The 16,751-nt window shown below is 35.6% G+C and overlaps 1 protein-coding gene across 1 annotated transcript in view; it reads left to right on the top strand.

Moving 5' to 3' along the window:
• Nucleotides 1-16,751, top strand: part of LOC113054314 (protocadherin-16-like) — a 96,462-nt gene that overhangs the window by 58,314 nt on the left and 21,397 nt on the right. The window contains 1 exon segment of the mRNA XM_026219775.1: nt 15,122-15,310. Coding sequence (XP_026075560.1) covers nt 15,122-15,310 — 189 coding nt within the window.

The following is a 16,751-nucleotide window of genomic DNA, read 5'->3' as shown; positions in this document are numbered from 1 at the left end:
ACCCGCGCACACATACAAACACGTGCGGTTGTGCACGCATTCTACTCATCTTTCTCTCGCTCCGCTCTCAGCTCGACTCTCTACGTCCCAGCTGGAGCCTCATGACCTTTGACCCATGCGCTATCTTGCACTCAGCCGGCTTGTTTTTCTTGGCCATTCCCAGAGCGTTAGGTAGCCAAAAGTGATGAAAATAGAGTGCAAGCGGGACCATGGTGGTGTGCGCTGTCTGGAGGATGTTTGTGTGTGTGGGAGGGAGGGAGCGTGTCTGTGCCTGCAAGCAATTTATATGCTCAAGCTTCTTGTAAGTTTTATTATGGATGCATATGGGTGCGCAGGAAGTGCTGTACCACTCTGATAATTTATGACCCGTGTTCCACAAGGGAGAGACTTAATTATCTGCTGAGTGTGTGGTGTAAACCATCGTGGTTTGCTTTGATCCCATTCGTCCCTGTCCAGAGGTTGTGACTAGGCTGGTGCTTAGTCTTAGACATCGAGGCTGTAACAGTTACATCCGGACCGCAGGGATTCGCCGACAGCTTTATTTCAGTTTGTGTGCCCCTGCTGAGCTCCTCGGAAGTCCTTTCACAACATCAACAGGGCACCCCTAAAGTAACAGGTGCTTTACAAGTTAGAATTTCCCCCCACATCCCCCATTTGGAGCATATAAGAGGTGCATGTGTGAGGAGTTGGGGATTGATTGGACAATGGCGGGGGCTTTGGGGGCTAAATGTTCAGATCTAATTGTAATTTATAGCCAGAGAGATAATGACTTCAGTTACTCTTTAAAATCGACTGAGTGTAGAGGGAGAGAGTGATTTAACTGCTCAAAGGTTGTGCGTTGAAAGCCCAGGGGATTTCATTCAGTTTTCAGTATCAGACGTTTCTCCTAAAAATAGACATAAATGAATCAATAGCTCACATACAGTAAGAATATAGAACTTGATAAAATTGTAAAAAAGGATCAAGGCACTTTATTACTTCTATTTGGTCTGCCTGTTGTTGAAACAAAACAAAAACAAAATCATGTCATAAAACGTAAAAATATTAATATAATTGAAATAATAAAAAATAAAAATCAAAGTAAATCATAAAATAAACTCGTTTAAAATATTAAATACATTTAAATGAATGTAAAATAAAATAATGTAAAATTAAAATAATATAAAACAAAATTCCATTTGAATGTAAAATATAAATAAAATAAAGTATCAAATTAAAACGGAACAAAATATCAAGTTAAAAAATAAAATAACATGACATTTTATAACATTTTATTATGTCCATCCAGTGGAGATTGTCCAACCTCTAGAGGTGATTTCTGAGATTAATGAGGTCTTTGCTCAGAAGAAAATTCTTGGGATTTAATTTAAAGTCTTTGCTATTGCTGAGAAACAGCTGAGATATTAAAGAGTTCTATTTGTTTTGTTATCCTCAGGAACCGTAACCTGCTTGGAATGTGGTCTGAATCAACTGTGGCTAGATTTCTCTCTCTGTACCATCTCTGATTCCATAACTCTCTCTGTAACTCCTTTCTGGTACAAGATAGCTCAAATAAATTATGCCCTGTTCCACCATCAGTGTATACATTAACACTGAGCTTTAGTAGTGTAAAAAGGAATGTCTTATTGTTTGCGTTGTTTCAAGAGATCTTTCATCTCTTCATCTGTCTCTCTCTCTCTCTCCTTTTCTCTTTCCTCCATTAATCTATGTCCTCCAGTTAATGTTCCCCAGGGTCCTGATCATTGATTCAGGTTCACACATCTCTGTTGGGACCCTTACTGGGATTTTAACCCTTGAAATCTTGGGTTGCAATGATGTGCTATTTCATGTGATGATCGATAAGCTTGGTTTCCTTTGAATAAATCCAGAATAAACAAACATCACTTCTAGTTCCACACTCACAAAGGTCTTGATCGGTCAATGCAATGTAAATCAGGTTAAGTTAAATATACTGCGCCCTTACAAAAGCAAAATCCAGTTATTGTTCGACTGAGAGCAATATGTCACTTTAACCTTGGATGTTGCCGGCTTACACATGTTGTCAGCTATCAATTGGCCAGCATTTATTGTGATTTCTGTGCTCATAAAAGTGTGCATGAGTCACCTTCTACAATCTGCTGTGTGTGTTCACACTGGCCTAATTCAATATGGCTCCCATTAGACAGATTGGTGAGGTTCTGCTCAAATGTTTTTCAAGGCTTTAACACTAAGCAGACTCTCAGGAGGGTTGCTTTCTCTCTCCCTCCCCCCGTTTCAGCCTGCTAATCACCTTTTTTCTCCTATTTTCCCCCTTCATTCCTTTTTTCTCAATTTCTTTCCTGCTTTCTCTCTAGATTTGCATTGTATAAGTGAATTTTGAACAGCATTTTTGCCTGTGACCTTTCTCTCAACCTTGTTAAAGTATGGATTCATTCACCCTCTTTGTTATTTAACTTCCTTGACTGTACAACCAACAAGAACACCAATAAAAATTAAATCAGCTTTATGGTTGGGCTATATATATTAAATATTAATATATAATAAAAAATAATAAACATTGTGAATATAAGAATTGTTAATATCAGAAAAAAACATTAGAGTTGATAAGTTCAATTCATTTCCATGAATCAATTCATTCCGTCCATTTCAGCAAATCGCTACCAATGTTAATTTGCATAATCAATTGAAAATTTTCATCAAAGTCCCTTTGTGGCATTTTCTATGTATTGCTATGTTTTAGTAATATTTCAATATTTGCATTTATTTCTGTGTATTGTTAAATTGGTATCTATAAATTAACAATATTTATTTACAAAATATTTCTAAGTTTTTTACAGTTTTTTGTTTTGTTTTAATATTTAAATGAATATATACAGTAATATATAAATTAATTATATAAATATTTATTAGCTTTTTCTGAATATCATCAAAGGCCTGAAAAAGTTTGAGATAAAATGTTTCCTTACATTGAATCAACCCTAAAGATTTATGTGTTTTATTATATTGGTACATATAAATTTATATACATAATATTTGTAATTAAATATATATTTTTGATATAAATATATAACTTTTTGCTATATTTTTTGTTCTATTCTATTCTATTACTATATATAGTCTGATTTATATTTTATACTGTATAAAACTTGATTTTTATATTATTTATGAATTAGTTTATTCATTAATTAATTCGCCAAATAGTTAGAGAGTCAGACTTGTAACCCACTGTTCACTGCTTACTTTGTGTTTGCACAAATTCTGAGTATGGGATGTCATACTTGGCTACACGTCACGTCATTTTCACTTCACTTTTCAATGATTCTTTATCGTTAAGATGGTCTGTGCAGTATGTCTGTTGTAAGCCCACATCAAAGGGCATTTCGCAAAAGCAGGGTTCTAGTTGTGAAATTGTGCTGAACTTTATATTTACACGTATTAAAGTAATTTCTGTCACAGTCAAGGAGCAGAGAAACAACCCACAATGCTTGGAAACCTCTTACACACATTTGCAACTCAAAGACCGGCCCTTGAACTGACCTCATAGGTTACAGTAGGTGGTCCCATGACTTCTGGAAACTTGAAGTTGTGTTGATGTAGTAGAAAACCGAGAGGAATGCAAGGAATGAAGTGGGTCTGAATCTCAAAAAGTTGGTCGGTAGACATTATTCTTTTCTGTGGTGAAACTATGGGAACAAAGTCAAGGGATGTGGTTTTAAATGATTTCCATCTTTTATGGAGCTGGGGTGGTGATAAGACCTGAGTCATTAGCTACATGAGATAGGAAAATGATGTAGAATCGGCCTGCTCTCTCTGGGTTCGGGTAATTGATTTCAGTCCTCAGATGTTTGTTTTTTTCTTCTTATGGAGCTTAGATTTGACTGTTTCTTAAGTATTTTTTCCCTAGATTCAGTCACATGTGGGGAATAGTTCTTGTTAGCATTTTCTTTAACTTTCTCAAGTACGATTGAAACATATGGCTCTAACTGTTCCAGTTTGGACTTAACAGGTCATGTTTCATGCTACGGAGCATTTTGTTTCATCCAAGTGATTTGAATCTTTGCGATCACTAAAAAGATCTGAATCATTCACTAACCCTTTCTGCAGGTTTCATCGCCGGTATGGTTTTGTTCTGTTGAATCATTCACTCAGCTGATGCAAAAAATAAACAGATTTCCCGGAGTTTTTTTTTTGTCCTCGGAAAGTGCATTTTAAGCATTTTCTCCACAAATTATACAAAATAAAACTATAATTTTCCCTCCATTTTCCCCTCCAATCTTTAGGCATGACGTTTAGCAAGTTATAGAAAAACATCCTCATATGTTCCTTCTTGTTCAGACAGATGGAATTAAAATGATTAATTCCAAAAAGATTCATTATAGATCCAATATACATTTTTTAAACAATGTATTATGTTCACTGGGATTTCTCTCAGAAAAGCACGAGGTCAAGATCCATGCTCTGATCAGATGCCTTAGCCTTTGTCACCGTCATTGTGTTCCCATAATCCTCTCTTATGAATGTGACTTGCCTGGTCTCTCTACTTTTAACTTTTCACAGAGTTTTAATTTGCAACGCTTGAATTGAGCGCAATCTCATAACCTCCATGATCCGTATGTGTCCTGTCTGATCAACACAACCACTGAACTCACATGACACTGAAATTAGTTTGATGTTTCACCCCAAACTTACAAAGCAAGCATGTGTTTGTATATGGAGATGAAGCCAACGTGTAACAGCTTTCGACAGTTTAATGAGGTCACGCTGAGCCCCTGACCCTCTGACTAAAGCAAGTGACATCATGCCTCAGGATATCCCCCTTCCTAATTGAATTTATTTGCGCCTATGAAAAGAGATGAGTGGAGGCCACAGAAGTTTGTGCATGAGTTGTATTTAAAGATAACAGGTGGTCTCTCATTGTCTGGCTATGTGGCATGTGCCGCAGTCCAAATGAACAGCTCATTTCAGATGGAGTGAAAGGATTGGGTTTGCAGCTTAGCTGTCAGGGGTCAGGGGTCGAGGTGGTGGCTGACAAAGAACTGGGCGACATCTTCATAACCTATGACCTTGACCATTAAAAGCTGCATGGGTCATGACCCAAGAATGACCAGAGGCTGTGTGTACCTCTGCAGGAGGTGCATTTAGACACGGCAGGATATGTCAGCTAATTTAATAGTCCCTTTTAAAAAACTACATTAAATTCAATCAATGTGAAATCAAAATGTACACTTTACATGAATGATTTATTAGTGCATGTTATTCAAATAAAAAAAGTTTGTCTTCATAAACTTTTCTTAAAATAAAAATCTTACCTAATTGAAAGTTTGGGGTTGGTAAGCTTTGTAAAAATATTTTTTAAAGAGGTATTTTATGCTCACCAGGGCTTCAGTAACATTATGAAATATTATTAGAATTTAAAATAAATAAATATTTATTTGAATATCTTTAAAAAAAAAAAATCTTTCTTTGATGACAATTTTCAGCATCATTACTCCAGTCTTGGGTGTAACATGATCCTTTAGAAATCCTTCTCATATGCTGATTTGGTTCTCAAGAAACATTATTATCATGTTGAAAATAGTTCAATAGGTTCAATGGTTAATATTTGTGTGAAAATAATTTTTTGTAGATTTTTTGATGAATAGAAATGTCAAAAGAATATAATTTATTTGAAATAGAAATGTTTTGTAACATAGTATGTCTTTACTGTCACTTTTGATCAATTTAATGTATTATTGCAGAGTAAAAAACAAACAACCAAAGAAACAAGTAAAAAAAAAAAAAACTACTTACCTAAAAATTTGATTGGTAGGTTAATCAGCCATTCTTTTTGCACACTCATATTCAGTCTGACTCCATTCTGGTATTTATGAAAATGTTTAGCTCTCAAAGTATAAAATGAATTCTACTTATGTTTTTTTTTTTTTTTTCTTGTTGAATATTCTCTCATCGTTTAGAATTACATAGCTAAAGTACAGTAAATCAGGTCACAAATGGCAATTCACATGGACAGTTACAAAGACAGAATAATGTGATTATAGAATTCAGTTTTGTGATGTTCAACCCCTATTTTTCATGTTTGAGGATGTATGTTGAAATCTAAACCATGTCTTATCAACTGTTAGTCAGCAATGGTTGAAAATTACGAGAGGAAAAGGAGGACGCTGCCATAATCAATTCCAAATGTGACCGTCAGCATACTTCCTCTCACAAAGTGGCTGTATGCTTTACAGATACTTGTATGTAATTTGTAAACTTACAGATGAATATGTCTCCCATCATGATGCTGGCGATTTACTCTGTGGAAGAAATTATTTATAACATTTACAAATCTTGCTGTTATAGTTCGAGAGTCTGGAAACTCGAGGTCACCGACTTCCAGAACACACTATTCTGCCATTAAACGTTCTGGACCGGGACAGTCCAGAACATTCACTAAACTGGCAACAGATGAGAGCAGACAGATTCCAACCACTTCTCTTCCTCAATGGGTCTATGTATCAACAACTACTAACCGCAATGGCTAACTCCACTCAGCGCTGTTTGTGTAACATGCTGCACCTTTAAGAAGATTAAAAGTCAATCTTTGGATTTTATTTATTACCTCTTTTTAAATGGAGAGTTGATCTAAAAATCCTCATTTACTCACTCTCATATTGTTCCAAACCTGTATGGCTTTATATTTTTTCTGTAGAACACAAAAACAAATATTTTTGTCTATGCAATAAAAGTCAGCGGGGTCCAGTCTTATTTGTTCATTGACTTTCATTGTATGGACAAAAACAGTTCAAAATATCATCTTTTGTGTTCTACTGAAGAAAAGAAAGTCATTCAGATTTGAAACGATATGAGGGTGATCAAATGATGACAGAATTGAACTGTCCCTTTAAGAGGAATCATGTCATGGCACAGAGGGTAACGCATTAGCTCTCTACAGTCCAAAAATAAGTCTTACAGATACTGCAACTGACATCCACATAAACTTTTTCATTTCTTCTCTTGGGGTTCTGAATGATTTACCTGTGGCATGCATACCTTAATAACTCAGTAAGCTAAAAGACTCCCGGTGTGCTGTGCATTCAAGTCAAAGTGATACCGTATGGAGCACACGTTCATGTTCTGGGGGAGACCATCGTTTGTCTGCCCATGTTTATGGGGCTTTGACAGATCATGCTTATCCACTGAACTCCCCCAGACCGGAGAGGCTGTCCCTACCATTCCTCTCTAACTCAACCCATCCTCCCTCATCTGAAATAGCTGTCATGAGGCGGCGTATGACTGAGCTGCTGCTGTCACTGTGGCGACTGCATTCAAAAGCATTGTAGATTATATATTAGGGTCAGTTTATGCTGCACTAATGTTGTTTGGGTTTGTGGGCGGCTGCGTAATCAAGACCACACTATCTTAGAGGAGACAGCGAGAGGGGAAGTTGCCATGAAGCCATGTTTCTTCCATTCTTTCCTCCCCACCCCCCACCCTCATCCTCGTTACCTATTCCTTTGGGCTGAGATCGTTTACCGTGAGATGTGAAGCTCAAGCCATTCGAGGTCAGGGGTTGGGGATGCATGGAAGGAGAAGGCAGCATTTCCAGAGGTAATATCAATAAATCAGTGGGTAATTAAATTATGGGTAGGAAATGACATAAACAATGTGCTTCAAGTATAAGCAATGGTAGAACTGCCCTCCTGGTTCTACCTTGGTAGAATAAGTTTTTACAGTAGAGCATTGTTTACAGTGTCATTAAGACTTTTATATTAAACAGTGAGTGCTATAACCCTAAAATCACAGGGCACTGATTGGTTGATAAGAATGTTGTTGCATGAACATATCTTGTTTGGGTAAATTATGCTAGTTTACCTCGTTTACCTCGCTAGTTTACCTCGCTTGTCAGCCTGGTAAAGCTACCATTTGGTTTTTTGGTCACTGACATGATGGGTTTTATCTGCATCTTTTAATATGTTCATACAATGACTTGAATACACATAAAACAGGTTTTACATTTCTGTATTAAAATTCATTTTGTTATTTTTTAAGCACAAACCAAAACATTTCAGGGTGAAACTGACTTTATGATGTCTTGATGTCATTCAAAGAATAATATTTTTTTTTTATATTTTTTTTTATTAAGTAATATCGCATAATTTGTGTTATTTATTAGGAAAGAAATAAACAGTACTATTTTTTTTGTTGCTTTTTATATATTTTCAAAGTCATACTGTATGTAACCAGCGTACAACACCATCAAAAGTTTTGAGCCTGTTATGCTTACCCAAACTGCATTTATTTGATTAAAAATAGAGTAAAAACAGTAATGTTTTGAAACATAATTACAGTTTAAAATAACTATTTTCCAATTTAATGCATTTGAAATGTAATTAATTACTCCAGTCTTCAGTGTCACATGATCTTTCAGAAATCATTATAATATGTTGATCCCGTGCTTAACCCTCTCAAGGCAGGCGTTGCAAATTTGCAACAGTAAAGTAACTAAAAACCTTATTACTCCAGATACATATTTTATGAATCTGGAGTACTAAAAACTTTACTATAGGTTACTAAATTTACTAAGTTACTAAAACTTAATTTGAGCCTGAGAGGGTTAAGAAACATTTCTTTCTAAAAACAGTTTGTGTTGCTTAATGTTTTTTTTTTTTTTTTACAAAAAAAATATTTGAATAGAAAGCTTAAAATAACAGCATTTATTTGAATTAGGAATATTTTGTAACATTATAAATGTCTTTTTTTCCTCACAGTCACTTTTGATCAATTTAATATGTCCATGCTGAAAAAAAAAAAGACTGGCCCACTACATTTGAACGGTAGAGTGAAATGTTCTAAGAAAGTATTTTGTTTTTCTTGGACATTCCTATTTGTCACTGACCCTGTCATAAAATAATTTTCCTTATGTATCCTTATACAGTAGATTAAATAATTTCCTTGACATGCTCATCTCTCATAAATGGTAATGACATTCTGGATTTAAAAAAAAAAAATGGATATAATGAGTGTGCATGTGTAGATGAGTTACTGTCCTTGGCCAGACCTGATGAGGAACTCTGGCCAGATCTGAGAGAACTTAAGCACTCAATGCTCTCTCACATTCATTAGAGGCCTAGCAGGGATAATAATCAGAGTGCATTTAACGGGATTGGTCCCCAGGCTCCATCAGAGCAATCACATGAATCCACTTTACAATGCCTGGAAGAGTAAGGTGGATGTGTTTCGGCTGCATTTTAGGATACACATAAACAATTCATACAGAAGAAGAGTTACCATATAAGAGAAAAATCAAACAGTTTCTTCAAATGCATTCCGACTTTGCCAGAGATTTGGAAATAGGCAGAAAGATGTCTTCCAAAATACCCTCTGATGTCCATTGAGCACATTATCCCCGCATGTGAATGTTTCCAAACCTCAGTTGCCAAAAGAAAGAATTATGTATAACATATTTGTGCTTTATATACGTCTGCCATTAAATACAAATTGGAAGCCACCAACAAGCATTGCGTTAACTTCAAAAGCATACACAAGTCTGGAACGAAGACTAAGGCCAGATCCCACAAACTTGTAAAAGGGAAGTAAGACTCTTGTAGCATCTTACAATAGCTGTTGGGAGGAAAGACATCCACACTGTACCCTTCCTTCATTGTAAGACCACTAAAAACCAGCCTTTTATATTCTCTGCAGTGATGCATAGCTCAGGACCTCGGAGTGAGATGCTCTTGCCCATAAATCTTCTTTAAGGTGCAGCATGTTACACAAACAGCGCTGAGTGGAGTAAGCCATTGCGGTTAGCAGTTGTTGAGACATAGACCCATTGAGGAAGAGAAGTGGTTGGAATCTGTCTGCTCTCATCCGTTGCCAGTTTAGTGAATGTTCTGGACTGTCCCGGTCCAGAACGTTTAATGGCAGAATAGTGTGTTCTGGAAGTAATACATTTTCATTCATAAAACATTCTGGAAGCATTTCTCTTTCTCATTTAGTTTGGGTCTGGGCTTGCGCTATTGCATGGTTTTGATGTATTTTTTATGGATTTATTTCTCATATTTTAGAACTGGCATATGAGTGCGAGACTAACTTCCTCTTTGAACTGCCATTTGCCATAGTGTGGGAGGCATTGCTTCTGTCTGGCCTTTATAACACCATACTGTATCTCAGTAAAGGCTTGAAATTAAATAATAAGACTGTTCATGGTTAGTCTGGGGTGTGGTGGTTCATGATATATTGAAAAGGAAAGTTAATTTATGAGTTGATAGATGTAGTATTTTATTATTATTATTATTATTTTGAAATCATGTCCATGAAATGAATGTCAATTGACAAATTATTTGAAACATCATCTCTTTGGTGGTAAATGATATATTGAATAGGATGAATTAGAGTTTAGATTTATGAGCTGTATTGATCTTTGATGATCCATCATCCATTATTGATGTTTCCAAGGGAGCGGGTTATTTTAAAATATTTAAATTCCCTAACCAATCTATATCAACAGAGTCCAGGCTCTTGGGGGAAAACACTTTAGATCTACAGTATATTGAATCCTTAAAATGTTGTAAATATTTTTATATATATTGATCTAAATATCAATAACATCTTAAAAAATGTTATTGAAAAAACATTTAGCAAAGTAGTCCATTTTAAAATAACTTTGGTTAACGGAAGCAACTTTTTGAGATATAGATACATAGAATCTTGCTGTACATATGGCCTTATTTAGTATTATTTTCTCTTAAAACAATATTTTTTACTAATGTTTCAAGTCTTTTGACCCTTCAGTGAAAGTGGGGTCCAATGTTATAATATTATTATTACAAATTATGATTTTTATCACTTTAAATAACTAAGTTGCTTGCTGTGCCTCACAAAAGCATAGATCTGGATTTAAAGGGATTAGATTTAAACTTCAAAATATACATGAGAGTGCTTGGAAATAGGCATGATTTCATCTTGAATGTACTGTACTGCCACTCACAGCCTCTCACCTCTTTAAAAAGGATCGGCAAAAAGGTCATGGTGAAGGAAAGGACATCCAGAGCTTAGCTCTCAATTAATCACGACCAAAGCATGCCTGCTTATCTTGATAGAGGCCTGAGACCTTGTAGTAATGGATTCTCTCGGTTTCTTTTACTTATTCTAACCCCTGTGATATTAAGAAGCAGATTCCATAGGGAACAAAATGAGAAATCGGAGATTAACCAGGTGATCCTGAATGACAGATATCAAGGGTTGTGTGCATTAGCGCGGAACTCTGTAAGTTTGCTGAGAGATGAAAAAATAACACAAATTTTCCTGTTGGACAAGCAGTGACCTGAAATAGATCTGTTGTATAGTCTGAAATTGTTTGTGTGTGTTTGGGTCAGTGGGTTCATAGTGCATTTGAAACTGATGTCTTGCCTTCAGTGAAAACGCAGATAAATTACAGCATCAACCTCTTGACATTGGATGCTAGCAAGAGATAAACTCAAAGATTAATAATTTAGACCAAATGCTAGGGACTGTAAGGAATAGAAGAACAAACATTTATTGGTCTTGTAAAAATGCAGTTACCAAAACCCTCAGGCAATTTTGTTGTTGTTTGCTATATGAAATTACACATACATAAACATTTGTCAACTTGAAATAACTGAAAAAGCTACTAGAATTTATGAAGTTCAGGCAGTTTGATCCCAAAAGACATTTATAATGTAATGCAAGCCCACACCAATGGTATTTTATAGGTTTACATTAGAGCTTGTTTAATGCATGTTGAAAAAGTTTAAAAAGAAATCTAAATAGCACACAAATTCTGCTGAATGTTTTGTAGTAACTTTTCTTCCTTGTCTGGGATGTAATTTTTCCTCTCGAGGTCTTACTTTATAATTTGGAGTGCAATGGTGTGGCACCAGGCGAAAGAAGATATTGCACTGTGGTTGCGGAGATAAATTCAGTTATGTAGGTCATGATAAATGTAACTAATATGAACTAATGTGAAACTGCTGTTTCATGACTCATGATTTATGCCACCAGTTTTTAAGAGGTTTTAACGGAAAACATCTACCACATGATCATACAGTACATGCAACCCCTTCAATTCCAGATTTGCTCCTTTAATCAGAGTTGAGACATCTGCAATTCAAGAAAGCGATGAAATACAGCATATGGTGTTGAGTCCTATTTTCCTGGAGCATTTATCCCAAGAGTAGTTTTGGATAGGGAATGGATGAGTCTCAATGGCAGAGCACGGCTTCATCCAGACAGAATTATTGCAGTGCTTTCACACAAGTCTCTAGTTTAAGTGTAGAGTTCAGTAATATTAGAAAGACTAAGTGGTGGTTGAACGTTCTAGTTCCTTTTTTGGGCTGAGTGTGTCTCGACAGTATTGATCAGCTGTGAAAGTTAGTGATTTGTTGCACGTGACTTTGAGAAACCCTCAGAGTCTGCCATTTAATTTATTGGTGAATAAGGGATGGTGTGATGCAGAGGGGAATTCTGCCTCTCGTCAGGACTGTCAGATTGATTGATGCCAGAATGGAAGATTATTGCACGTGTGCAGAAATACTGTCCGGCTTTAAAATTTGGACGCCCCACTTTCATTCTGCAAGCCTTCTTTTTATCTGTTGTGAAATCTACAAACTACTTATAGATGTTTGACTAATACTCAAATTAAATTATTAATTATTATTGAATTATTTGTTTATATTTATTTGTTTTATATTATTATTTTTGTATTTATTTACAGTTTTTAACTGTGCTGTGTATTCGTTCCCTGCACATAAGACCTCCACCCCTCAGCACCCAGAGGGCCTGAATCCTCATCGTGCTTTTTACCTGCACCATTTAACAAAAGAGGTTTCTTTAAACTGGTCGCATATCAGTTTGAGATTTGTGACCACCAACCTCCCAACCTTACAAACACACAGAATTTTGTTCAACCCTCTGGACAACCCTCTTACCCCACACACCTGATCAAATCATCCACAGCAAGGCCTGGCTACCACAGCGTCCCGGGACAAATAATTATCACAGTTGCTTAATATATATATATATATATATATATATATATATATATATATATATATATATATATATATATATATATACATACGGTATATATATACATATATATTAATGTAAATCTATTTAAAAGGTAGTACAACACAACTGTATCTTCTCATATATAAATACTTTGTGCATTTAATAAATTATGTTGTTATTTTTCTATTTAAACAATTTAAACATAGTACAACAAAAATCGAAATAATCTGTATTTATATAAAAAGTGCATTATAGTTATGAATATATGTTTTATATAATATAAAAACACAAACACACACATTTTCATAATAACCAGAATTTTCAGGTACTGAGGTCTTAGATAAAATGTGCTTTTAAAAGCTGGCAACCAGACAGCACAATCATCATGCGGCTTTTATACTTCCTGTTTTCACAAAATATTATTATTGGAATGGATATAGAAAAAAAACACACACGAAAAAAAGAAACATCAGGATCCATAAAGAAGAGTTCCCTGACCTTGCCATTTTGACCAGATTTCACATCCTCTGGAACGCATGAAAAAAAAGTTTTTCACAATCCTCATAAATGGCACAAAGCAACATTATGAAACTTCTTCCAGAGTTGACCGTATTAAATTGTTGCAGGCCCGGCAGAGTCCAAGTTCATTTCCCCTTGATGTTTTGCAAGGAGCCCTTTGTTGTTTACAGGCACTAGGGTCTACAGGCCTTGATGGAGTTGATGAATGGGAAGGTTGTAGACCACCAAAGAAATGTTGTTTACAGAGTGCGTCATGGTGGGACAGAGGTCACCACTTAAAGCGGAGTTGAGGGGTCATAACCTCAACCTTTCCGGTAGCAGGAGCCCTGTTGAATAAGAGTCCTGCACTGCTTCTCTCCTCTGTTTTTACCATGTCAGGACTGTAATGTGAATCAGCTGTACAGCTGCAGTTATATGGGCGTGACAATAAGAAGATTATCTTTGGTGGTGTGTGTGAAAATGTGGTTGTGGTTTCTTTTAACTGTATTATGAGTTCAAGTGATTTACTAGCTTCAAAATAGCATTTTTCATAAACCTTATTTCTGCATTTCATGGTTCTCTGGAATGCTTGATTCTGACTGGTCACTTGCTGCATTCAAAGTCAAATATTTTCTGTATAATGACCATTAAATTATAATTGAATGTTTCACCAGGCAACCAAATAGTATGCCTCTTGTATCATTCTGCAGTTTTGCATTAGTCTTGTATCTAATGAAATAATGTCAACTCAAATTGATGTTTCATTCCAGTTATTTACTTATTTGATAAGTAGCTGCGGAGGATAACGCACAGTCAGTTATTATTGCAAAATAAACCCCTTCAGGGTGATACAAGGCCCCTGTTCACCCTGTCTGAGTTTATATTGTAATAGTGAGTGTATATGATCCCTTAGTTGTTTTAGATATATTTTAACTGTGCATTAAACATCTGTAAGAATTCCTTTTGCTCACCAAGATGCATTTATTTGATTAAAAGTCTGGTTAAAAAATAATGTTTTCAATATTGTATGGCTGCATATGGTATGTATTTGATGAGTCTACGCTTCTGTCCTCACATAAATGTCATTATAAATTGGCCATAGCTCTTCCAGAATACAAGGCCAGATTTTTCCGTTTGTATCAGTTGTTGCGTCCTTCACCACAAGAAGCTAATGCTCAGTTACCCCCTCCACATTACTCCTTAGAGTCTCCATGTTTCAGAAAGAGTGGCCCTCTTTACATAGACAGTCACCCAGGCATTCAAGAGCAGGGAGAGTAGAGACACTTTTCATCCCTGCTGCTCTCTCTCTCCTTCTCTTTCTGCCTTCTCTTGTTTTCCCACTCCACTGTGAGAGATTGATGAGACAGGTGTGGCCAAGAACAGACCGGCTGGCAATAAATCCATGGTACAATCAGCTAGAAGACAGAGAGAAAGAAAATACAAAGAGATGGGGATTTTTGTCTGGAGTGTCTTGGTTATTTAATGGGACCATACTGAAGTCTCAGCATTATTGATTAATTATTTTAATGAAAACGTATTAAGATCTCTGAATCTGATCTTCTTGTATTCTCTGGTTTAGGACGTCAGCGACCGTAATTCTGACAACATTCTCTGTGTTTGTGCTCCACAGGTAAAAGCAGGCGATGCAGATGGTGGGTCATTTGGGGCCATTACATACTCTCTTGGATCCGGGCCCACTAGTGCTCCACCCAGCCAGTTCACCATCAATAAGGAGACTGGACAGATCTGCACCAGTGTGGCTCTGGATCGAGATGAAGGACCAGATAGTTTTGACTTCACTGTGACTGCAACGGATGGGGTGAGGGAATGAGTTTGTACCTGCCTCTAATAGGAATATTTTCTGTTCAGAACAAATTAAGCTCAATCAACATTTGTGGCATAATGTAGACTGTGACAAAATATGCAAGTGGAAGTGAATGGGACCAATTCTTGGAGACCAGAAATGTGAAGCCTATAATGTTATTATTTAAACATTAATTTGTTTGTTAAAATGTGTTTTTTTGAGCTGTGAAATTTTTCACATAGTTCATTGAAAGGTGTTTGGTGTAATGTTGTCATGGCAACGGAATTGTAAATATGCTAAAAACTTATTTAAAACGTTTTTAAAATTAAAATCATGTCAACAGTCATATTATTTGCTCATTGTTTACATCTTTTAGCTACACTTATGAAACCATGAGTATTTTAAAACATGAAATGTTCACTTAGCAACAAATTGCAATTGAAATAAATAAGGTAAAGGTGCAGTACTAAAATTACTAAAACTAAAGTTGAAATAGAATTAAATTAAAGCTACAGTATATAAAATAAAAAAAACTAATAAAAGCGCCAATTCCACCACCAATGAAGCACATGGCTTATAGCTTTATGAAAACAAAACAAATTACATATGAAATAAATAAGACTATTGCATAAAAAAAAGAAAAAATTTAAATAAACTGACATTAACTCAGCTAGCTATTTAATTTAGAGAACTCCATCGTCCAAAGGCCTAGAATACTAACATTTAAATCTTACTTTCTTCATTTCAAACATTTATAAATTTAGGGATACACTGACCTTAATTTTTTTCATGACAGAATCTAATACTGATTTTTAATGTATTTTAGCAAAAAAATAAATATGAATGAAAATATGCATGAAGAATATGTTGAGTTGCTTTATTAGCCTATGTTTTGATCTATATTAGGCTATCATTTCAAAAGCCTGAAGCTAAAACATAATGGTCTGACTTTAGCTTTGTGGAATTAGGCTACAAAAAACATACCAAACAGCAGAAGGGCTGAATGAAAACGCAAATTCACTCTCTGTCAGCAGGTGGCGCTTAAGGAACAGCAGTGATGCATTGTTTCCTTTATTACCACTGAAAACACAATGCATTATACTGAGGCAAGATGAAAGGAAATTCCATCTAAACTTTTTCTTAAGACAGTCAGAGATAAACTCATACTCCGTAGACTGTGAACAGATGCAATTGCCGTCTGAAATTTTCTCTAAGATTAGCATTTTTATCAGTCTTTTATTTTGATGGTTTGATGGTAAATGCACTGCATGTTTCAGAGTGAAGTGCTGCATATCATGGGCTGCACTCTAACACATTATCCGCTTCACTCTGAAAACTGCAGCGCATTGGGTTTTTTTTTATAATAAAAGCTATAATGTGATATCAATTATATTTTGATAATATAGTGCACCCCTAATTAAAATATTATAAAAAGAAACTCATTTGGTCACCCCTA

The sequence above is a fragment of the Carassius auratus genome, chromosome 35 (genome assembly GCF_003368295.1).
Source record: "Carassius auratus strain Wakin chromosome 35, ASM336829v1, whole genome shotgun sequence".
Taxonomy (NCBI): Eukaryota; Metazoa; Chordata; class Actinopteri; order Cypriniformes; family Cyprinidae; genus Carassius; species Carassius auratus.
This window is presented reverse-complemented; position numbering and strand designations above follow the sequence as displayed.